The following is a 25,608-nucleotide window of genomic DNA, read 5'->3' on the forward strand; positions in this document are numbered from 1 at the left end:
AGAGAGGGAGGAGAATACTGGAATGAGGGGGGAGGCTTATGGGGGGAGAGCAAGGGAGAGAGAGAGAGATTGGAACTTTAGAAGTCTCCCTTAGTCTTTTTCCTTTCAGGAAACACATCCTGTTCACATCTGACTGCTGTGGCAGTGGCTCTGTTTGTTGCAGCCGGCTACGCCCTGAGGCTCACCAAAAACAGCCACAAAAACAACCATTTCCTCTCCATTGAGAGATAGGAGGAAAAAACTTCCTTGCAGCAGAGGTTCTGCTATCCTGCTTCTACCTCACACAGCCCTGACATTCGAAGAAGAACAGGGGCAGCAGAGCAGATTTCCTTGGAATACACCAGCTTTCCAGGGCTCCTTGGGGAATAAGTGTTGAATTTTTCCTCAGAATTTCTCTTGGTGTTAAGAATGAATTTCTACTGCGTCTGTGGGATGCTCTGAGTTTGGGGCAGCTGTGAAACGATTTAAGAGCTCTTGCTGCCTAACTCCTATGCAGATCTTAGTCTCCTCTCACAGCTGTGTTCCAGAAGGTTGAGGCACCGTTTGCAGGCATTTTAGCCTCTACTGTCCAAGAACGCAGCACTTCCTACATCAACATTTCGCAAGTTGGTTCCAGAAAGAATGCACCTCATCTTTCAGCTCTTCACCAGCTTGGCTCTGCTCAAAGTGCAGGAAGGTGGATAAGGCACCGCTTGGGAAGACAGAACTCTGGAAGCCTCGCTTCTGCTTGTTATATGGATTGCCCCTCTCTGCCTAGTCGCTCTTTGTGCAATCAGAAACCCCCCAGGAGCTGACTTTGAGAATGAATGGTGATGTTCTCTAGCCATTCATAACTTCATCCTGCGCCTGCCTCCCATCTGCAGCCCCAATTAAATGTACTGCAGCTGATCGGGACTCTTGGATCTTCTACAAAGAGAGGCTGCCAGCGGTTGATGACAGTCAGATATGACTGTCCAGAAGCTGGTAGCCACAGCTGTGTTGGTAGCTCTGGTCTCACTTATTCTCAACAACGCCGCTGCCTTTACCCCCAACTGGGTGTATCAGACCTTGGAGGATGGGCGAAAGCGCAGTGTGGGGCTGTGGAAGATGTGCTGGCTGGCAGAGAAGGGAAGAGGAGGTGCAGGCTCAGGTGCCAGGCATGGGCAAGGGGCAGAGCGTGAATGTGAATCCTTGGGCTGGGGTTCGGAGCCAGCTGGGTTCCAGGAATCTCGTAGCACTGTCAAACGTAAGTCTTGATTTTCGTCATCACTGTCTATCTTGTGTTATGTAGAGAGCACCTCCCAAGTCAGGTGTCGGCACTTGACACATGGGAAGACCTGACTTTGAGGCACTTGCCATCTCACGGCTCAGCCAGAAAAGGGCTGCACATCTCAGAGAGGCTGTGGATTTCCAGCACCTCTTGTGTCTGAGCCCCAGTAAGTAAGAAAGAAACTAGAAGAGAGCGGGAAATAGAAAGCAAGTTAGGGTCATGACAATTGCACACCTGGTCTCTAGCAGGAGGTGCAAACTGGAAGTTTTGAGACACCATAAAAGTCAAACTCAAGTCTGAAATCAGGCCAAAGTGTGCACCTTGTGAACAGGCACAACTCCAATGGGATGAGAAGCTCTCATTTGTGTCTTTGCTGTTAAATGCTTCATCTAGACCCTGCTGATATACAATGAAGAAATGTTATAGGTAAAATTATAGCACAGAGGCAAGGAAGAAATCCAGACCTGCAGGCCCCACACTCAACCTTGAGTTAGAAATAAGGCCTCAGCAATGCCCAAAACAGGATTGAAGACTTCCTGCCAAAGTGGCATACATTTTCCCCTGTTGAGGAAGCTAAGAGGGATGGGTAAGCAATTTTAGTCAGAAGCCTGATGTAAGGGAAAGGGTTAAGCAGCCCCATCCTGTGGCCAGGTCTCATGTTGAAGATTACAGCCTCCCTGGTTGCACCTTATTTTTTTTTTAAAAAAAAAGTTAAGAGAAAAACTACACATGACTTAGTGTCATGCGTGGTTTTACCCTTTGTTGTGTGATTTCCAGCTCACTAGGTGGCAATACTTTGCTAGGTGTGGAGAGGGACAGTAAGCATTCAGATATGGTGGCAGGATGATATGACCAATTAAAATGCACCATACAAACTAGATACTGGGGCTGAGCCCTATGCCCCCAAATATTGAGGGGGATGAAGCCCCCTCTGCCCCATATACTCAGCACCACTGTGCCATTTGATGCTTTTCACTTGCAATGTCAAGGAAGGCACCTGGGATCTTCTGCTTGAAAAGCATGTGTCTACAGCCTCTTTCAAATAGCCTTCTCCAAACTCAGAAGGGGGATTCAGAATGGCTTGAGAAAATGTACTTCTCAGAAGCTGCCCTCTAACTCAGCTTCCTTGAGTGCATCCAGGATGTCAGTATTTTGCGGGAGGGATCTAAGCGCATACCTGGAAATTTAGGTTTGTGCAATTGAAAGCGATTGTAGTGTTTTGTTGCCCTAGTGCAAACTGCCTTTTTGCTGTTCGGAAGATGACTTGAAAATACACTGAAAAGTGTGAGATGAAAGAATGATTAACAGGATGATGTGTAAATGCTCCACAAGTAAATCAGGATGAATGTTCATTTTCATATAACTCCCTGCAAAGAAATCAGAATGAATTTCAGTGGCACCTTGGGTTACATACGCTTCAGGTTACATACGCTACAGGTTACAGACTCCGCTAACCCAGAAATAGTAACTCGGGTTAAGAACTTTGCTTCAGGATGAGAAAAGAAATCATGCTCCGGCAGCACGGCGGCAGCAGGAGGCCCCATTAGCTAAAGTGGTGCCTCAGGTTAAGAACAGTTTCAGGTTAAGAACGGACCTCTGAAACGAATTAAGTACTTAACCCGAGGTACCACTGTATATCCAAACCTCCTTGTAAGCTTAGTACCTGTACTAGCAAATCAGGATAAACCTGCAATAAACAGTTCATCTGGACACGCCCTTATCTCAGCCAGGAGTGGGGAACTTTTGGTCCTCCAGTTGTTTCTGAACTACAGCTCTCATCCCTGGTCACACTTGCTAGCACTGATGAGAGTTGTAGTTTGGCAACATCTGGAGGACCAAAAGTTCCCCACTCCTGCCTTATCTGACACAACACAATCAATTTGCCCATATTTTGCTCTTAACAGGTTCTTATTCAATTGCTGTCACATACTGGTAACCATACGAGTCAGTATTCATCTCAAAATGTAAAATGGGCTTAAAAGTTGGACAAAAACAAGCCATACACACCCCCTCCCAAATTGAACCAGTTGTACCCACCCAGAAGTGTTATTGAGAAAGTGATGCCACTAAGAATTGCATTCAGTGAATGGAAAGTAAGCAAATCCAGTGAAGCAGGCTATGACAGAGAAACAAAACTTTGCATACTCTGCATTCCCCCCCTTCACAACTCTGCATCCTAAATAACTCAAATTCTGCTACAGGTAAAGCTGAATGATGTGATCAGAATAAGTTATACAAATCTGCATGCATTTGCTTTTTGTGCACACTACATTCTCTCCATCTCCCTGAGTACTGGAAATCTGGCCCAGTCCTTCCCACTCCTGGCTTTTGAAATTTGACCAGATGTTTCCCACAAATAAGCCATGAAGACTAGAAACTTAAGTTGGGACAGCAGCATGTGAAGGATGTTTGTCCCACCCTAGCGATGATACTAACAAAAATCCCTCACACACTGCAATTAGTGATAGAAAGAAAGCTCTTGTTCTTAAGATGTTGAGTTCTGTGCCAAAAAAGCAATTCCTGGTGAGATGTGATTGTGGAATTAATTAAATCATCCAGCCCTGCAACTGACTCATGTTCCATTTCTGTTTTGTTCATGTAAATCTTAATAAACGGTTAAGACAAGATGGGGTGGTGGGGAGGGATAAAACATGCTTTGTTTCTAATGCTGACACAGTTTGCAGAAGAAGTGGCAGAGGAAAAATGCAAATGGTATGAGAGTCTACCAGTTCCAGAGCTTCCAGAGACTTGTTCTAGGATATCCTCTTTCCCCCTCTTGCCTCCTCTGAAGAGGTGCTACCCCAACATCTCAGCCTGCTTGTGACTGAGGAAACCACCCTTAGCAGAGGGCACCCTCAACAACAATTTTGCCTGTAGTTGGCTGCTTATTTATTTTTCCTGGCCCAGATTATATCTTAGTCCAAGATGAAGATATGAGATGCTCACAGAGGGACACTCCCCTTAACACTTCATCAAGAGCCAGTCAGTTAAATGCCATCAGTTTAGAAGTCCACAGTGCATGTCAGGAGTGGCTGTTGTTGCTCCTGATCACAGGGTCTTGTTAGAATACTGAGAAGTCTGCATTTTACTTTTCTAAGAAAGAAAAATTTCTAGCACTCATGCTGGTACCGACAGATACATTACTGTAACATTTTTTTCAGATGTGGTTTCCAGTGTTGAACAAAGCTGTCCAACCCTGACCCAGGCCTTCCTTCAGAAAGATCTGCCTTTTAATTCTGTTCTGTCCTGTATCCCCTTTGTTTTTGTTTAAACCAATTCACAAACCAATAACTTACACACTAACCTCCAGTAATGCACCATATGTTGCAGATATTACTGCAAATTCATTGTGCTATTTTTGTGATATACCAATGACATGAGAAGACTTTGCCTATTTATTTGTATCATTTAATATTCCTAATAAAGAACCTAACAAAAAGTTATTCCACAGAAGAAAGATCTGCGGTTGTGCTGCTACAAAGATATGCTGTAACTCCTGTGTTAAACTGCTTCTGAAGTATAACGCAGTAATTGTCTTGGGAGGCATCTGTGTTTTTGCCATACAACGTATCTGCAAACAGCCATTCAGCCAACTACACTGGTTGGTTTGTGCTCTTGGACTAAATAGGGAACAAAATGATTTTAAGAACATCTGAGGTACCCTGCTAGATCAGACTAAAGGGCTATATCTAGCCCAACATCCTCTTTCTCAAAGTGGCAAACCTGATGCCGCTGGGAAGCCCACAAGAAGGATGTGAGGGTTATAACCCTTTCATGCTGTTGTTTTTCCTGCAACCAGCATTTACTGGCAAGTGGCCTTGGAACGTGGGGCTCCATGCAGTTATCATAGCTAACAATTGTCAATAAATCTCCATGCATTTCACTGATCCCCTGTTATGGCCATCACCATGTTTTGTGGCAGTGAATTCCATACATCAATGCTGTGAAGATGACCCTTCTTTTTGCATGTTCTGAATCCACAGCCAAGCAATTTCACTGGATAACTACAAGTTCTAGGTATGCATGATTTTCTAAACTTCTATCATAACCACCCGCTGCACTTTGAGTCACTTTTTTTGTAAATTATATAGCCCCAAATGGAAGGAGAAGCTTGGGTCTCCAGAAGACTACAATTCCCATCAGACTCAACAAGACTGGACAACAGTCAGGGATGACTAGAGTTGCAGTTCAATAGTATCTGGATGGTCACAGATTCCCTATTCTTCCTTTCCCCTTTCCTTATTTTAACTGCCTTTTTAATGGGACAGAATTTATTTATTTATTTATTTTTATTATGATATTTTATTAGTTTTAACAATAGAAAAATAGAACAATAAAAACACAGAGAAACACAGAAAAAATATGAAAGACAACAATACAAACTTTCACAATACATAAAGTACAAACATTTAGAAAAAGAAATAAAAAACAATCATCACACATAAAATAAAATAAGAGAAACACAAATCACTCTTTTCTAAATATTCATTTTCACTTAACTTACTTTCCTGACTTCCTCACGCCTCCCTTTTTTATATCCCTTTTTAACAATTAGTTCAGCAAATTCATATCCTACTACTTTGTCCTTATATGTTTTACCTCCCAAATTTATAATTTCAAATTTTTATCTCTTATTACTAGAACACCTTCAATTTATTTCAATGTCATCAGCATTCATACATTTTACAATACTTCTGTAAATAAATTTTAAATTTCCTCCAATCTTCTTCCACCAACTCTTCTCCCTGATCTCGGATTCTGCCAGTCATCTCAGCCATTTCCATATAGTCAATTACAGATTCCCTATTCTTCCTTTCCCCTTTCCTTATTTTAACTGCCTTTTTAATGGGACAGAATTTAATATACTGTGGCGGCTATCAATCTTGAGCAGCTCAAATAAGCCAGGTCTGCTACTTAATGCACAAGCATGAAAAGGGAGGATCATAAGGTACATTTTTTGCCTCTGAAAACTAGAACAGCGTGGCACAAGAAAATCTGGCAGTGACACCACCCGAGCACTCTCAGAAGCCTCATGTGTCAAAAAGCACAAAAAGTCCATATCAGTCTAAAAGCTTTGGCACACAGCCAATGTTCAATGGATTTACACACTGACAGAGAGCAAGTGTTAACTAATACACCATGTTTCATATGATACACAGAAATAGAACAGCTGACTTCTAACCTGATCTACGTCCATTTCGTGCTAGAGCACTGGCAGAGGAAGAGGAGGGTGGGGGGAGCGCACCGCTCCTGGCAGCGTGATCCCAGTGGGGTGCCATTGTGGCTGCTCGCCTACCCGCACTGGGCGCCATGCCCCTACAGGTGGTGTGCCACGCCCCCAGGATGCGCACCAGCCCCGCCACTGTGCTAGAGGAGAAGGGGGGGGAACTATGTGAGAAGGTAGCCAAATTCTGCAAACTCCAAAAAAATGCAACCCAAATTAGTCTAAGGTGTTTGCACCTTTCAGTTCCACTGTGGAAGAGAATGACAAAGAAGTTTCTAATATAGCTGTACTACTGTTAAGAAGCATACAGAGCTCAAATAGAGTACACAAAATTAACCAATTTGCATACAGCTGCTTCTTTCCACTAATTTATTCTGCTTCTGCTTTTCACAGTGGAAGATAAAGAGCTCTTCTTTTAGCTCAGGGCAAGGGAGGAAATATACACCACTGCCTCTGATCACTAGAAGGCCTCCAAAAGCTCCTACTTGTCTTGTAAGGTCTCATCAGGCCTACATGGTTGTTGTTTAATTAATTTAAACAGTTACATAGGTAACAGTCCTTTAAAAAGAGAGCCGATATAGCATTACTTTTCAGGTACCTAATTCTTACATGTGTGGTGTGATCATATGTAGAATACAGTATATGGTATTCAGTATACAGTATATTTGGCCCTGTGTATAATCTACTTGAAGCAACAGAGACAAAACCTGGTTTATACAAGCAGTAAAATGAGGTGCTAATAAGAGGTCTAAAAGACTGCAGAGAGTAGGGAGGATCAAAGTGCGGAAGCGGATTTAAGGCAGCGTGACCAGTTCTGCTGCACTGGGCAAAAAGCTTTACGGTTGTTGCAGGACGCTGCAACTATAACATAGTGAATTGAACAGAACAGAAGGTGAAGGGTGCATGTCCAAAATTTTGGCCTTGTACAGGGTGCCACTGAAATTTGAAAAACCAAAGTCCACCCCTGGGATCAGCATCAAAAAGGCCCCATGATCAGGACCGATTACCTCAGGGATAGGCGAATCTGTCAATTTAGGTTTATCTAGGTTTCTCATTTTTCCCATCTCAACATTTCCACATCAGATAACAAGGGGAAAAATCCATTCAATTCATCAGCATTTTAGTGCAAATTTCTCCTAATCAACATAGCTACCTGTTTGTTGTTGTTTTAAAATGCATATAGTTTCTGCAAAATTTCAGGGAGTATTGAAAAGTGCTATGCCTCATTTTTGTTTGAAGTCCATTCTATCTCCTTGAGCTTGTACTACCTTGCTGATTCTCTGGATTTGAATGTTATCCAAATACTACAACCCATTAGAAGGTCCCCTCACACTGAACAAGTCTCCCATTCCTGGTCTGAAGAATTGCCTAAATCTCTTTAGATTTTTCTTTCTTTCTTTTAGAAAGCACTTGGCACTGGAGATGTTGAATGGGATGTGGGCTTCTTTGTCAAACAGCAATCATGGTGGTTATGAATGAGCTGTTGTTGCTGCCCAGAGAGCAGGATGCTTAGACGCTATTATAATGAGTGCTGTACTCAGACAGAGAGATCGTGTCTCTGGCTGTACTTGCAAAGGAATACTGTTTAGGCATTGCAGAGTCTAAAACCAATCATGGAAAGGAAATTAAATGAGGGGGGCAGGAACAGGGGACTTGGACGATTCTCAGGGATGTTGAAGACACAGGAAAGAAGCAAGTGATATGAAGCTTGTTTCTCAAAGACACACAGAGTAATGAAGCTATTTCCTTATTATAGCTCTTAGGGTCAAGCATGTCTAGAGATGGGGAGTGGCCCAATATTGTGAGTGTCTACGTGACTCCCATGTTCGCTAGATATAAACATCTGTCTATCCACAGGGTATGATTTATATAAAATACATTTTCACTATGAAATCCCGGGGGGGGGGAGGGAGTGGCAGCGAGGCCAGAGGCACGGCTCTGTGTGGGAAAAAGAAACTGGAAAATGTTTATAGAGGCATCAAACCAGACAATCCCAGGGATCATTAGCCACGTCTCAGATATTTCTTCTTGGAAAACAGCCAGGCAGAAACCAGAAGATACCAAAAATAGAGTTTAGCTATGATAGGTTATATTACTGAGGCCTCTGTGATATTTGAGTGCAAACCAAAAGGATGATACAGGCAGGGTCCCAATTATGTAAACCCACATTCTTTGAACAAATCCTATATATTTTGCCACACGATTGTGTCCTAAGACAATCTGAGGCACTTTAAAACGCATCTAGCTGGTATCATCTTCACTGAAAAAGAATGGGATGCTGGTCTGTTCAAAAGAAGGGTGATGAGGGAGGATTTTTCAACCAGTTCCTTGCTATTCTTTCCAATATTAGAAAATACAAGTTGGGCAACATTTGCACAGCCCTGTGGTGGGGTTTTTTTTGTGAAGGGTTCTGTTCTGATTCAGGATCTACATCTCAGCATCCGTGGCAAGTGGAGGTTGCAGTATGTGTACAGTGCAGCTTTGTTCTTCCCCATGGAGCAAACTTGAGCAGGCAAACTAGATCAGGGAAATAATCATGCATTGAAGAAAGGCTTACACCCCCCTCCCATAATGCTGCTTCTCCTATCTAATTTGGGAGCCCCTATAGCTGCTCTGAACTACAAAAACACATCCAGTGTCGCTTCAAGTTTAGCATATGCGCACATGATGTAAAGATGAAGTCATCATACTCTCTCAGTCACCTATGTAATCCCCCCCAACCTCTGCTCTTTCTTTCTGCCAAAAATGGCAAAAAGAAACATTCTTAAACATAACAATATGCAAGAAATTCACACATTGCACACAAACACATATTTTTTCATCTAAGAACATATCGCTTGTCCTGCATGGAGAAGGTTTTTAATCTTCTCTGTGAAAAGAGATAAGAAATACCATCTCCCTTTGAAAACGCAAAGCTCCTTGCCTGGTGCAGCTTTACCCAAGCATTTAAAGGCAACCAAAATACTATTTTCCAAACAAACTCTTCTTACCTGAAACTCAGCAAATCTCTTAATCTATCCCTGTAAAAAACTGGATACATGTTTGATTGCCAGGGCAGCCTCTCACTGGTACAGAAAGCCATAAAAATCTAGCCTTCTCCAATTCATATCACAGAGGTTCAACTTCAGGGGGAGGGGAACCAAGAGAGAGACATGCTGCAATCAGTCAGGACTGTTGACAATCATGCTACATTTATGTCTGAAACAAATTTTGCTCAACAAATTTTATCTGAAAAGAGTAACAGAATGTACCCCAAAATCCCAGCTAGCTCTATCCAAAAGCAACCTTTCAGCAAATAATTCACAGTTCAGTTTTCAAGTTTTAAAATAATTTCAGCCACTGAAAGAGCAAACAAGAAGATAGAGATGTATGTTTAAATCCTAAGAAGAATGAGGTTTCTAAATGAGATCATTTTTATTTAATTACACCAGCAAATCACATACTATTGTCTAATCTGACTGTTATGCATTTACAGAGCACTAATATCCCTGAGGGCATCATTTAGCATAACCAAATAAAGCCTGTGTTCATAAATATGGAAATTAAATTAGCTGTACCTGCCTTGGTCTAGTCTGGATAATAGAAATGAAAATCTGAGATGGTTTTGGAACTTGAATGCACTGTCAACCAGACCTAATTGATTTCCACTTGGTGGCTGCAGCGCTATGTACATTTCCATGGAAGTAAGTCCTGTTAAATTCACTGGTGTTCACTTACGAGTAAACATGCATAGGATCAGACTGCACAAAACTAATTAAAAAACAGCAACATCTGCTGTACAAGGTACAGGTTTGAATCAAAGCTAGATGTTACAGGAGATGCATGGCTGCCACCCAAAATATATAATGCACTTCCCCCCCTGGCAGCATCTAGTAATGCAAAAGGCATGGCATGATGTTATTACACTAGACTTTTCCTGATCCCTGCTCTCTACTTCACTGTGGCATCATGTTATCTAGTGTTACCACAAGTTATGGGAGAACTATGAAGAAGAGGTGCAGGGCTGCTGTTTCTGGTGGAAGCCACACAGCTTTCTGTAACTGGAAATAGAGTGATTTGTCTGTTTCCAGTCCATATCAATTTTGCATGTGTCTGGCCACAGGTTTGTTCTAAACTAAACCACTTCAGGGAGGGATGAAGCTGGGCTCCTCCATGTTCTGGGGTGTCTCATGCTACCTTAGTGGCACAGAAAGCTCATATACTGCAGCTGCTCCCACATTGCCAGTGTAACTTAAGGTGTTCTAAACTGAGAATACACTCACTTAAATTAAAATTATGGGTAGCCTAATTAGGAGGCAAGCAGAAGACCCTTCAGTCTATTGAGCTTATCTCCTACCTTGGTAGCTAAGCAAGAAGCAACACAATTTCCCCTTATAGCATCAGTGTCAACTTGGCCCCTAGCCTGAAAACAAAGACCACCACAGCCAACCACAAATGAATAACCACACCATAGGCCAACCCCAACCTCTCTCACCACCAAAGGAACACAAGTGAACAACAAAGAACCTGCACAAGCAACGCTGACACCAAACCCTACATATAGTAAGTAAAATAGAAACATCGCCACCCGACTTCACCCCCACCCATCTTTCCCCCCCTCCACCTCTTTCCCCCTTTTCTTCCTAATGTCTCAACAAATGAAACTGATTTGTAAAAATGTTACACGGGGGAAAAAAATACGAGAGACAGACATTGCACACACTTTTGCAAATCAAGAAAATCTTTAATAATAATAAAAATACTTGGCCCCTTGCCCTCTGCCCTTACCAGCAGTTAGGTGGTGCTTTTAGTGCAGCCCACTGAAAGAATTGTAGCATCACAATGATTTGTGTGCAGAGCTGGACCAGGAAGAAAGTTGTATGAGACCAGATTTGAAGGGTGGCCAGGGGCCTGGCCTAGCCCCATAGAAGACCAGTAAGTGTTGTGTAAAAAGATGTATTCATCAACGACACAACTTTTTAGGCTGCATCCAATGGAGTTTTCTTAAACTAGCCTGTCAAGAGTGCATCTTGAGAAATGTTAGGAACAAGATGTTGAAAGAGAACTAATCATGTGGATTTCAGAGAGGAGATGTCCTGACTCTGGAACAATGCCTGGAAGTTTGCCTTACAAGTGTCTCCTTTTCAAAATAAACAAAAGTATTACCTTTCTGATACTGCATTCTCATGCTTTTAAAATTCGTGGGTGTGACTCCTCCAAGCACAGCTGCATCTTCTAAGAAGTAAAGTGGGAAAGTATACCTTACTGGCTTACCCTCGCTTCTGAATAACAACACCATAGTTGCTGGAAATGAGCTGTTTGAGGGGAGTGGTAGGCTGACCCAGAAAGATGGTTTGAAGTACAGATGGAAAGGCCCCGAACATACTGCAGCAGGGAAGACATAAAGTAGTCCAGAAAGGAGGTCTCTAGAGCACAGGCAACAGAGCCAGGCTACCCAAGTCCAAGGACAGCTATACCTGGCAAGCCACAAGTACCATATTCTCACAATATGAGCCTGTTCCTTCAAGGACACTGCAATCCCAGTCAGGCCATTCACCTAGTTCCCAAACCACCCACCCGCAGCACCTGTCTTGTTAGCCTCAGCTTATTGCCCCTACTCAATCATTGCTGCCAGACATCAATCCAACACTTTTTCAGCCTCTTCTGATTCAGATGGAATGGAGAGACAGAGCTGTGTGTTATTGGGATATTAGCGCCTTGACACTCACTTAGTATCAGAGTTTCTTGATGTGGGAGTCAGGGGATCCGACATGGATCTTAAAGGAAGACTTTTCCAAATGGTTGATGCAAGAGGAATCAGGGGCTTATCAACAATGTATCATGACATATGGGAAACCCATCAACAATTAGTTTTTAATGTAGAAGGCACAGCAGATTAAAAAATTCCAAAACAAGAAGGTGGGCCCCCTGAAATACTTTTGTCAGAGTGACAGCACTGAACAATAGGTTGAGATGCTAATGATTACTGGCAATGCCACTGGTGATTGTGCAGAGCTTATACAAAGTCACAAGAAAAGAAAAGGAAAAAGAGTGTTTGCAATGGTTACAAGGATGCTGTTTGTTAAGTTCAGGGTTATTATAAAGGTTGCAACAAAGCCAAAAGGAAATCATAAATGGGCAAAACAACCAGCCTTTAATGCAAAAATATTATATAACAGAGATGTAGATGAGGAGTAAACATGCAAGTTTGCAAGAGACACATAGCAGCTATAACAATATAACAACAATTGCCTGGGACAAGGGAGAAGATATGATAACAATCTTCAAATATCTAAAAGGCTAGAGGATGGAGTAAAAAAAATAATTCTCCTGCTCCAGAGGGTAGGACCTGAACCAATGGATTTGAGTTACAAGAAAGGAGATTCCAACTAAAGATCAGGAAGAACTTTCTGATAGTAAGAGCTGTTTGACAGCAGAACAGACTCCCAAGAGATGGCCATCTGTCATGTACAATCTAGTTGAAATTCCTGCAGTTCTATGATTCTATTATTCAAATGCAGATACAATATCTTTAGAAAACTCAGGAACTTGTCTACTGCAAATCAAAGTGGAACTACACTTTAAAGAGTATATTTCACATCTTGAGAATATATAGCTCATTCCTAATCAGTGTTTTTGACTTCTAGAAATACATTTAAACCTTCAAATTAGAAGGGATAAATTTTGGCTCTTTTCTGCTTTTACAATCTCATCTCTTGATTGCTTTTTATAATTGTAAGGGTTTTTGAGAGGTTTTAAAAGGTGAGCAAAAAAAAATTGCAGCCTTCTAACCCATTGCATCCTAAGATGTACATGTAGATCTATATCAGCTTCCCAGCCTCTAAAACAAGTTTTGCCCATTTTGCCTATATATATATATTAAATTCCCACCCTAACTGAGGCCCATGCTGGTTTCATCTGTGTGCAGAGAGATAGCAGAGACTTTAATTAGAGGTGTGTTTGTTGGAGTGCTGCAAGGTAGGGGTTCCCCCACTGCATTATAATATCTTCATACATAGGGAAGATTACTCACATTCTTATTGTTAATACAGGAAACTGTTTCACTTCAGGTCAGACAAATTGTCCATCCAGGCCAATATTACGTACTCTATCTGCTCGCAGCTCTCCAGGTTGTTGGGTTGGAAAGGGCAAATCTGTCAAGTTTGATTTCATAATTTTCTCATTTTTCTAATATTAAGCTCAGTTTTCTGCATCTCCATATCACTTGCACTTTAAAAAAGTTCTCATGAAAATTCATCAGCGAATTTATTCTACTATGTCCATTTTGCATAATAGAACCTTTCACTCCCTTAATACATCTTTATATGTTATTTTCACTATTATATGAATTTTGATGCACACTTTACCCTAGTATATGCATTTTACACACATTACTTGGCTGGACAACTGCATTGTAAAAGTCAGGAAAGAAAAGTGCAATTTTTTGAAGAATGGCTACATTTTTATTCTTGTATTATCTCAGAAAATGTGAATTGGTTAGGTTTGCTTTTAAATGCAAACTGAACTGAATTTCTACCCCATTCGTAGTCTCAGAGATATTTCCCATTATTTGCTACGTGGTCCCTATTAAACATATGGAATCAGTTTGACAAAAATAAATTTTGGATGCTTTAAAATTCTAGTTTAAGTGGTTGACCAACAATTCCACTGTACAGGAGCATTTTATAAAACAAAACTCTGATTTTGGTTCTAGAAAGGTTTCCCTTCAAGTGCAGCCATTTGTACGGCAAGAAAATTCTACCTCATACCAGCAGGAAGCTAGGATGTTGCGCTGACACAGTGGTGCTTATGAATCCTAGAGGGAGAGGAAGGAAAAGGATGAAAACAGGAAATCTACCAATGAAAAGAAAATAAGGAAAAAATGTAGACCTTTTCAGCAAATGCTAATCCAGTGTAAAGTATTTCCTTTTAAATATCCACCATGGATATAGCTGCTTGCATAAAAGATAAATGTACAATGTAAATACAAAAGTCAAGTATAAAACACTATAATAATTGTACAGTAATGGCAACAGCAACCATCTCTTCTTAACAAAATACCTGCATGTATAGTGGTGATATCCATAAAGATCAAGCGTGGTGGTTTTTCTAGCAAATTGCTATATGCTACATCAGTCAGTGAGTCTGTTTATTAATAAGCAGCGTTTTAATTCTGATCTTCCACAGGATCTCAGAACACCAGACTCCCTTTCCCATCTTTATCCTCACAGCCCACTTGAGAAGCTGAGAGACTGAAAACACACTTTTGTGATATTTATGTTAATCTCTTTGTCTTAACTTGCGAAGAAGTACGAGTTAAGAAATCTGAGAGCACACAAGATTTTTCAGAAGGGACTGGAAATGGTTGCCTTCTCAAGCCTTTCACATTCATGCTAATGAACTAATGCCCTTTTGCCTTTTGTTCCCCAGTGCAGTTTGACATGATGCGAGCCTGTAACATGATTGCCACGGTGGCTCTGACAGCTGGCCAGCTCCTCTTTGTGTTGGGATTGGTAGAACTGCCCATTATCTCCCAGGATACCCAGTGGTGGGAAGAAGCCATAGCTGCGGTGTTTCAGCTTGCCAGTAAGTAATTTTTTTCTCAAGTGCTAACTCATTAGAGTGAAATTTAGCAATAAAATGTTCACAGTTCCACACTCTTTTATTCCCTGTGCACACTCAGTCCATATAAAGCCAATTCCAGGCCTGCCCCAGGAGGTGGGGTTGCGGGCATCACGCCCTCCCCACGTGAGCGGGGGCTGGTTTTAGCCCCCGCGAGAACAGGGGAATCCCAACCGTCCACGCCTCCCAGCCAGCCAATCGGCGGACAGGGGGGCGTGGCTTGCCCTATTTAGGGCCAGAGCGGAGGGGGCTCTCATTCCTGAATTCAATAAAGTTGTGGCCTAATTCGCCCAATTAACCTTAATTATGGTGTCTCGTGTGTTTATTTATCTTGGTGGGGGGCGGGAACTCGCCACGCAACTTGAATTCACAAGTACCTTGGCTCAAACCCACACAAAACCCTCCATCCCACTACGTCTATTGCTGTTTCAAGTGCTCTGTAATATGGCTGAGCAAGTGCTGGTGCCGTGTATGACATTATCAGTGAAAAGCAAAAACACTACCGCCACCCCAGTGCCTGAGCCTGTTTGTGGACTTCTTGTTCATTTCTTTTTAAAAATAGCATTGGTTGTGCACTCAATCCAGTTGCACTAAATCTTCTCACTGCTCCACGTTATAAAGACCAAGTAGGTACATGTGAAACAGTGTCAGTGAACATTTAAAAATACTTTAAGAACTCACAGATCTGTGCAAGCATGGTAAATCCAACTCAATCCTGATTCTTTCTTGGCATCTGGAAATTCTAGCTCTAGGCTAGGATTTCTGCATTAAGAGCTACTTGTGAGCCTCCTCCTTGAATTGGATGCAGCTCTTTTCACGTTGACTCTTGCTCAAATCTCTCCTTTAATACTTCTTAGTCTGAAAGCATTGCGTTAATGATTTGGTAGAGGAGCTGACGAATTTAAAACAGAGATATGTAATGAAGATGGTCCCTGAAAACTGTATGATCTATGGGGAATCATGTTAATCAGTTGAGTAAAAACTTAATTTGTGTAAGTTTTGTTGATTAAGGAGGGTTGTTATGCAATCTACTCAGCTTCTCCAGGTAAGCTCAACCAACCCTCCAGAGCAGATTTTGGGGGCATGCAGGAGAGAGGAGAGATACTGGATGCCCTGTTGTCCAAGTGCATTTCCATTGTGAAAAGAGGAAAACATCATTGGATGTTGGCCCTAGTCATTTAGGACTCACGAAAAAGGTGCTTTTCTCACTTACTATAGGTGTTAAATCAGTGATACACAAAGATAGGAAGATAACGTTTATTACTAATTACTGTGTTCATGAATTGTCATTATGATTTTCTCTTATCTATTTAACCTTTACATAGAAATTATATGGGCTGTCTCTTGCAATTTCATACCCTTTCCACCCTGCTGTTTACAATTGTTTTTCTATGTGTGCGTCTATAAAGCAAAAATAAACATCATGCATCTGGTGAGCTCTAGTCCCCCAAAGTGGATACCACAATAAATCTAAGACACCAAAAGATGCCTTTCCTTTTTCCTCTAACAATTCTACAGGCATTCCTTCCACACTTCAACCACTTCAAATGGTTACAGCCTAGTGTTATCTGTGCTGTGTGTGTGCATTTTAAAATTTGATTTCTGACCCCTCCCAACTGCAGTAGAATGCAATTGTAGCAGCATTTTATCCAAGCAGAGTACAAATGACCATTTTCAGAACTTGTGTGTGTTTAATGAAAAAGCATCCTGTTTGCATGTCATAAGGGTACAAAAAGTTGCCTTATACCAGGTTAGACTCTCCTTTAATCTAGCCCACTATTGTCTGACTGGCAGCAACTCTCCAGGGTCTCAGTCTTTTCTATCACATGCTATCTTGCCCTTTTAACTTGAGATACCGGGGTTGAATCTGGGACCTTCTGCATGCAAAGCAGGATAATTTCTGGATTGTATTGTGGTTTGTGTCTTAAGTAGGTGTTTCATTCATTTGCTTTTGTAAACCACACGGTTCGGAAAGCTTTCCTAACAGGCAGGATATACATTAAATAAAGAAATCCCTGTGCTCATCATATGATGAATGAGGAGGGGGGTAATTTACACTGCCACCAGAGTGCTGGGATTTTTTGTTGCTGTCACAAAAATCAGTGGGGAGTGGGGAACAGAATAAAAACGCTATTTCCTAAATTAATTTAATAAAATATTTTACCATAAACCAATCAGATAAAAATATATAAGCAGATAAAAATATACATAATAATTTATAGATTGTTTTGATTTGTGAATTGCTTTATTTGGTCCATTCCAAACTGACTTAGAACCAACTAAATAAATAAGACACCCAACAGCATAACTGAAAAAAGAGAAGCCGAAAAACCAAAATTAAACCTTCCCCAAGGGCCAAACTGATACTCAGTTACAGCCCAAGTTCAAATTATGCTGAAATAATAGCATCTTGATTTGGTGGCAGGCAGGCAGGGAAATGACTAGATATTACAGGGCAAACAATTCCAGAAAGTGAGTACCACCATCAAGAAGACCCTGTTCTGTGTAGCTATCTGCCATAATAATAATTCAAACTGTTAGCCACCTTATACAAGGCAGCCTCTAGGCAAATTCTCAACTATCTTAACCAGCAGCAGGATACAGAGAAGTGCGCACAATAAAGATTTAAGTGTGAAAATTTGTAGGGGAGAAGGCAGTCCTTAAATATACTCAGGTCCTCAAAACCAGCACTTTGAGCTGGTGTCAGGAAATGATTGGCAGCCAGTGATGATGATACTATTCATTTTTCTGTGATCAAAATGGTGACTGCTTGTAAATTATATGGGTCAGTATGCTTAGCACAATGGTGCACAGAAAACAAGGCAGTGGCAGAGAAAGGTGAGGGCCAGGAGACACCATAAAGTATATACAGGAAGCACAGGACAGCAAAGGATAGATCCAAAACCCAAAATTCCACCCCGAGGTTTAGGATACATTTGAACAGTGGTTCTCCAATCTGTGCAAGCCGCCTACTATTCTGGATAAGTTAAACTGCTTGGAAACCTTTCAGCTATTCCCCAACCTCAACCCCCACACTCCCTTTAAAAGCAGCCTGAAGCTCTCTTCCCCATTGCTCCATCCTCCTGCTGTCCAAACTACCCTCCTCCTTTTTTTTCCATGAAAAGGAAATGCATTCTGGCCCTGTTTAGATTTGTTGTTTCATTGACAAACAGTACAGAGGACAGCCGTGTGCCTTTCTTCTATCAAGGCTGCTAATTTTAGATTAGGCTGCTTTCCCCCTCTGTGCTACAGTCTGTTTTAAACACAGTCAGAGAGAGACTGAAGGGCGCCAGGATATCCCGGCACAGGAGAAGGAAATGCCTGCTGTTACCTGTTATGCAAGCTGAACCTTGAAATCCTCAGTACTGAGAGGGAAAAGGAGAGAGAGAGAAGCCAGAATCAGAATGTTCAATGCAAGGCTGCTAAGACAGACTCAAACAAGCACTGCAATTTTGATTCTTGAGCTCAAGGTGTGAAAAGCACAATTTGGCAGCCAATAGAGTTGGAAATATCAAACTGAACTACTCCAATGCCTCTGTTTTGCAAAGATGATGCAATTTGTCCCATGAGAGGATGGAAAGAGAAGGAACATAATGCCTGCCATCAGATGCACCAATCTCCACTAGATGGGCTTCTATATTATCTACCTATTCATGATGCTTAAAAGTAAATAAATGTTCCCATTCAGGAAGAAACTGATTTTGTTATTTATAACAATAGCAGAAAGAAGATGAAAGCTACAAGTAGAAAAACAGTAAAATAGTAATAAAAAAGATTTTCCACAATAGTCTTGTAATAAGTTACATGAAACACTTTTAAAAGTCTCATTAGCTTAACATAAGCCTGCACTGAAAATAAATTCTTCTAGACATTCAGACGATTTGGCTGACAATTGTTGGTGCAGAACACATTTGGATACAGAGCAAAGGAGGGATGAAACCTCTGGTATGTTCATCTCAAATTCGGCCTCTTGGCATTCATTCTCTCTGTTCAGATGGGACAGATGTTGGAGGGTTAGTTTGTTTGTACAGTGGCCATATGCAGGATAGAGTTCCCTGACTGAACAGAGGAAAAACTAATGTGTTCCTTATGCTGGTTAGATTAAATGGATTTTAACAAAAGCTTTAATTGTTAAGTTAAATAACCAGAACTAAAACTTCTGGGTTAGCATATTAGCTTGCTCTTGATCCAAGGGAAGCAATATAAGGCCCACAGTCATATCTGGCCCACACTGTCCAATGCACCATACACCATGATGCACAACAGACAAGCATATGTGCTGCCTTGGTCTGCAACTTCTATTTCTATTTTGACAGGGGATGGCCGTCTGAAATAGCATGCAGTCTAAAAGGCAAACAGTGTTAAGGACTTCTGAGAAATAAGTATTTATGAAGGCTTCAATATTATTCACAGCATTAGCTTATCTTTGTTATTGGACACCAAGCTAGTATTTCACGGAACCACTGATTCTTCAATATTTTCTATCATAATCTCTAGCTTGGAGGGCCAACAATTTGCATGCGAAAAACTGGAGTAACAATTAGGAAGACCCTTTGTGAATTAGCCATTCTCTGCTCTCCATGCTTTAGCTTTTTCTTTTTATTTCACTCTATGGTAATCTTATAGGGACGTGGGTGGCGCTGTGGGTTAAACCACAGAGCCTAGGACTTGAAGGTCGGTGGTTCGAATCCCCGCAACGGGGTGAGCTCCCGTTGCTCGGTCCCTGCTCCTGCCAACCTAGCAATTCAAAAGCACGTCAAAGTGCAAGTAGATAAATAGGTACCACTCCAGCAGGAATGTAAACAGCGTTTCCGTGCGCTGCTCTGGTTTGCCAGAAGCGGCTTAGTCATGCTGGCCACATGACCCGGAAGCTGTATGCCAGCTCCCTCGGCCAATAAAGCGAGATGAGCGACGCAACCCCAGAGTCGGTCACGACTGGACTTAATGGTCAGGGGCCCCCTTTACCTTTATGGTAATTTTGATGGATGCCATTCAGGGAGGACTGACAGAGAGGGAGTGTGATTATTCCTCAGGGGCACCTATATTATGCATTATATAAAGTAATCACAAAAATACTCTTAAATGTTATTGCTTTTGCCATTTAAACTTTAATATATCAAAGTGTAATCCTTTGATTTACTTTGACTCTTGTTTGCATCCACCAACTTCCCCATCCACCCCCAAATCATGAAACAGTACCCGTGGGCTGGAGATAAGAGGAATATCTGGATAGGGGAAGTGCTGTAGTTCAGTAATAGAGGAGTCTTGGACATCTCATGAGAGACTGCTGCCTGAAATCCTGGAGCTCTGCTGCCAATATACTTGAGTTAGATGGATCAATGGTCAAACTCAGTATCCGATAGCTTCCTATGTGCCTATGACCAAACTGTATTCTGGAACATAGGAAGCTATTTCTGCTTCCCATTCATTCAGCTTGCCCTCTTCCATACTAGCCTTGTCAAAAATTCTATGAAAATCTTGATCGTGAAAGCAAGACTATGGTGGAACCTTGTGTTATGGATGGGATCCATTTCGGAGGCCTGTCCGTAACATGGCACTGACACAAGCCGAAGCGCCGCATCTGCGCATGCGCGAGCGGCGAAACCCGGAAGTAACCTGTTCTGGTACTTCTAGGTTGCCATGGGACGCAACATGAAAACATGTAACCTGAAGCGGATGCAACATGAGGTATGACTGTATACATAAAAATAAATACGTACATTTTAGGGCAAGTTTTATGAATGAACACACAAATGGTAGGTCTTCTCTGATAGATTGTGTCCTTATTGATGCCACACTGAATGGGAAGAGAAGCAGGGTACAGTCTCATAAAAGGCTTGAGAAAAATGCTGGCATAAAGCAGTAATCTCAAAGCTTCTTCAGACACAGCACCAACACAGAACTACAATTTGAAACATTGGGACCCGCTTTTTAACAACAAAACTAAAAAAAACCCCACCATGCATGTTACCAACTTCTTGTTTCTTTCTTTAGGGTGACCAGATGCATCCTGTACCCTTTAGTACTTGTACAGAAGAGAGAACTTTGGAAGGCGTTGCATGTCACGCAGGTGTGTGCCTGCTAAAATTCTTTTATACAAAACTTTTAAAAGATACAGGAGGCTTCAAATCTGGTCACCCGTCTTCTTTAAGAAACCAAACCAAAAATAAAGGATGGAATTGTGTCAATGCCGCTGCAGCGGTACACCTTAGGTCAGGGCATGACCAACAGTGTAGACTACACAAAAACCAAGCCAGTATCTTATTTTCATCCTGTCTTCATAGTCTGCAAACCATACAGCAGTTTCCCAATCATCACACTAAAGAGAAGTCACACTTCAGAGAGAGTTGAGTATTTCAGTCATACCTCAAATACCCCAAACATAATAATGACCTTGGCAAGCACACAGTCAGTCGTCAACACTCACCACACTGACGCTTACGATGGCTCCTAGCCCTGGATCATTTTTACTTCAGCCACCTGCGTGTGTCCTTGATAGAAGTGCATCCTTTTTTCTTTTTCTTTTTAAAAAAATCTAACAAAATACAACCTTAGGAAGCAGAGAGGAAGGAAAGAGTAGAGGAAGTGGTATTGCTCTGGCGGCTGCACATGGATTCACACACAGTTCCAGAACTGTGCAGCCTCACACCTTACAGGAAAGAATTGTTTGCTTTGGAAAAGCACTGTGGTGAAAATGGAAGCAGTTTTGTGCACAGAGGGTTTTGAGTAAAAGCTCATACATTTTACTTTAGAGGCTTTTCTTTATAGAGACAGAATTCTGAATAACTTCTATGTTCTTCAAGTAGACAAGCTTTGCCTTTTACACTTGTTAATAAGTGAAAAGCCCCTGCAAATTCTGCTATCATGTACAATCAGCTTTGCTTTGTAAAAAATATTCAGGAAATTTGAAGAAGTCAGCCTCACACCACTCAAATAGTCTCCCATCAGCAAACATCCTTCTAATTCCCTCCCCCAAGCAGTTTTGTAATTAAATGAAACTTTGAAAAATTAAATGGGAGGAGGACAGGAGTCGGGGTCATATGTATGCAGAAACACATTTATATCCATAAAAGAGATACACATACAACAACCTCCCCACTAGCTGTTTCTATAAACATAAACATATGCATGATCAGGAGAAAGTAGACCAAGAAAGAAGTTTTTCTCCCTCTCTCAAAATGCACCCCCTACCCTGGTCAGGGTCATTCAGTGAAGATAAATGGTGAGAAATCAAGGTGAGGCAGCGGTTTAGGAACCTCAGCAAGAGAGGGCTGTTGTCTTTATATTCTGCTTGTGGGCTTCCCATAGGCATCTAGCTGGCCACTGTGGAAAGCAGGGTATCAGATTAGATGGGCCACTGGTCTGATCCAGCATTGCACTTCTTATATTTTATATGTGTCTATTGAATAATCAAGCTACAGTGGAAGAAGGCTTCATTATAAAAAATATGTTTTGATTTGTTTCCCCCCAAACCAGGGGGAAAAAGAATGACTTAGATGTGTTTTAAGCCAGTAATATGTACAGAGTCCGAGGTCAAGTGAGGTTTCCATTCCAAAGAGTTTGTATTGAGCAGAGCTAATCATTATATAGCTAGCCAAATAAGTAAGACCAGGTTTCCTCAACCTCAGCCCTCTAGATGCTTTGAGACTAGAATTCCCAGCATCTCTGACCACTGGTCCTGCTAGCTAGGGATCATGGGAGTTGTAGGCCAAAAACATCTGGCGGGCCAAGGTTGAGGAAGCCTGAGTAAGACAATCCTGTGTTGCAAGGAGAAAATGGATCCTGCTTGAGGCCAGGTTGCCAGGATGGACCTGCTGGCAACATGGATTTACTTCTATTCCACTTTTCTTCCGAGGAGCTTAAGGTGGCATATATTGTTCTCCCCCTCCCCGTTTTACCCTTACAACAATCTGGTGAGGTAGGTGAGACTGGCTCAAGGTCAGACTGCATTAGGATTTGAACCCTGGCCCTCAGGTCCTCATCCAGCACACTGGCTCTCATTTTCAATCCTTATGTTATACCATGATATCATTTTATTATTTAACACAAGCACGACTCTGTAGAAACAAATGAAGATAAGCTTTGAAACTGAAGTTGGCTTTCTGCCAGAATGATTCAAACAGGAAGCTCATTATTCTGATCCAAAATGTAAGTTCACAGAGCAACGTTCCCCTTCCTACTTTGCCTGCCCAACCATTGACACCATCCCCTGCAGGATTCTTCTTAACAAATCCATTATCTATTTCCTTTCCCAGTAGAAAGGCACCCTCCACCCCCACTTAATGCTGACTTGTTTTCCCCAATTAACTCTTTTGGAGACACCAAAACACAAAGCAAATAACGGACAATTTTTACTGAACAGTGGGACAAAAACTTAGCAGGTTTTGTACACAATAAATATGCACAGATTGATTGGCCACTGTAGGATTTTTTTTATAAGTGATTCTGTATTCTTCAAACTTCCCTCCGGCAGACATTTTAGCCTGCTGAGAGTCTTTAGAATAGGTGTTTCAAACAGGTGGTCAGATGCAAAATTGCCAGCTGGATTATTCTTAGGACAGCAGCCATTCAAAAGAAGACGTTGCTTTAGGTGTCTCCCCCTCTAGGTTCTCCCGGGTGCTCCAATGATGTTGTTGGAAATGATGCTCAGCAGGAGAAGGATCACATGTAAGCCCAGACCACAGGCGCCAACCTATGAGGAAGTCTGAGGGGGCAACTGGCGTTGTGCATGACATCATGTCAGGCAGAGCTAAACGTAGAAGCAATGCGGCTTCAATGGCCGACAGCTCCTCCTCCTGCTGCTGCCACCACCGGCAGGAGACTGCATCCCACCTCCTTCCCCTCCATGGAAGGAAGAGAAGGACCTGGCCACTGAATCCGTGCCACCTTTGGCTCCATGTTTTGCTTCCCCTGCCCCCTGATGTTTTGGACAGGTGGGAGTTGGTGCTGTTGGCCCAGCACAGGTCAAGTCCACAATGCTGGTTCAGAAGTGACATCATCAAAGTTTCAGATATAAATTAATTCCTAGAATTCCAGCCTGGAAACTAGATTGAGAAAAAAAGGGAGTTTATGGCTACTGCTGGCCTCCATTAATTAATCCCCTTTTAAAATCATCAAAACGGTTGACTATGATGTCTTATGGAAGTGCATTTCATAATAAGTTATCATGGCTAATATTTAAATGGGATCTCTGTGTTCAGAGTCACACACTCGCTCTAAATAAGGGGGATTGAGGAGAAATGAGGTAGCTATCACTTTTTTGCTCTCCATTTGAGCTTCTAGAACCCAATGGATGGCAGCTGTGGGATGGGGAACCTGTGACCCTCGAGTTTTTGTTGCTGTCCCATCAGTCACAGCCAGCAGCTCTACCTGTTTCTTAACAGCGGTGTTTGTCTAGAACAGTTTTGGCATGCCAAACTGAACCTATATGCATCACTTTAAAATATTCTGGTGACATAAGTAACTTTTAGAGCTTCCCCACCTGCCTGGGACTTGCCATGAAATCTGAAGAGAAGAAAAGGGTGGCGTGTCATTCATTCACTGCTGTTCAGAGTTAGAGTTCAAGCAAAGGTCCTGTGAAGGGAAACAGCCTTGCTAACACAAGTGGTTTTATTTTGAGCAACACAAGGAAGTTTAGTAGCTTTCTGTGATGAATAATTAGTCCCTTACATAAAAGATGAAGAACTTGCAGAGTGCTGGCTTACGTTAGGCCAAACTTTAGTGGCTTATATAGCAAGGGTGGGAATGGGCTAGGATGAAAGTGATGGGGGGGGGGACAGAAATAGAACACAGGATTTTCATTAGAGATGGACAATTCTGTCATTTTCTGTACCATGACAGTTTTCACACTTACATATGCATCTCACACAAACACATAGGACAGTAATGCACAAACTACAGTCACTTTTATATGGTATACAAAGAAACTAATAAAAATAATCATTTCTGCCACTTTTCCTCTGCTGATAAAACCTGACACGTGCTTAACTAAACTCCTGACGACTGGTGGAAACGAACCCCCCGCTCGATCTGTTCACTTGGAGTTAGAACTCTTTTTACAGAATTGTATCTGAGCACTTCATCACATACCTCTGCTTCAACATCTTGAGACATTTGAGGCTCATTTCTTTTGCATTTTATTTCCCCTAATTCCTGCAACACAGCTTAGGTCAGGAAAAGGAGACTGGGCTTTGGCCAGTGGAATAAACACAGCCTAGCCCTGTTGCCGCCGCACGTTACCTCTGATAACATTTGTACAGCATACTGCTTTTTGAAAAGGCAAACATAGGCCACTTTACTATCTATATATCTGAAGGTACTCCACTTTGCTTACTGAATATCTAAGTGAAGTATAGCTGTGCCTTCACACTATAATACCAATATGCTTGAATTGCTGCATGATTGCTGCATCTCTAGAAATCATTCATCACCAAATTACTTAAAGATCATAGCAAAGATTATGTCTATTTGTTCTACATTTAGATACAGAAACATAGGGTTGGAGAGGACCAGTAATTGCAGGTTTCAGAGGAAG

General features: G+C 41.8%; 2 protein-coding genes across 2 annotated transcripts in view; one reads left to right on the plus strand and one right to left on the minus strand.

Annotated features, from left to right (window-relative positions):
- Positions 1 to 25,608, minus strand: part of IFT140 (intraflagellar transport 140) — an 83,343-nt gene that overhangs the window by 18,259 nt on the left and 39,476 nt on the right. The gene's annotated exons all lie outside the window — the stretch shown is intronic.
- Positions 89 to 25,608, plus strand: part of TMEM204 (transmembrane protein 204) — a 29,935-nt gene continuing 4,415 nt past the window's right edge. Inside the window, exons 1-2 of the mRNA XM_053364733.1 lie at positions 89 to 1,225; positions 14,883 to 15,038. Coding sequence (XP_053220708.1) covers positions 946 to 1,225; positions 14,883 to 15,038 — 436 coding nt within the window. The 5' untranslated portion in view covers positions 89 to 945. The remainder of the gene's footprint in view (positions 1,226 to 14,882; positions 15,039 to 25,608) is intronic.

Source organism: Podarcis raffonei, chromosome 14 (assembly GCF_027172205.1).
Source record: "Podarcis raffonei isolate rPodRaf1 chromosome 14, rPodRaf1.pri, whole genome shotgun sequence".
NCBI classification, from domain to species: Eukaryota; Metazoa; Chordata; class Lepidosauria; order Squamata; family Lacertidae; genus Podarcis; species Podarcis raffonei.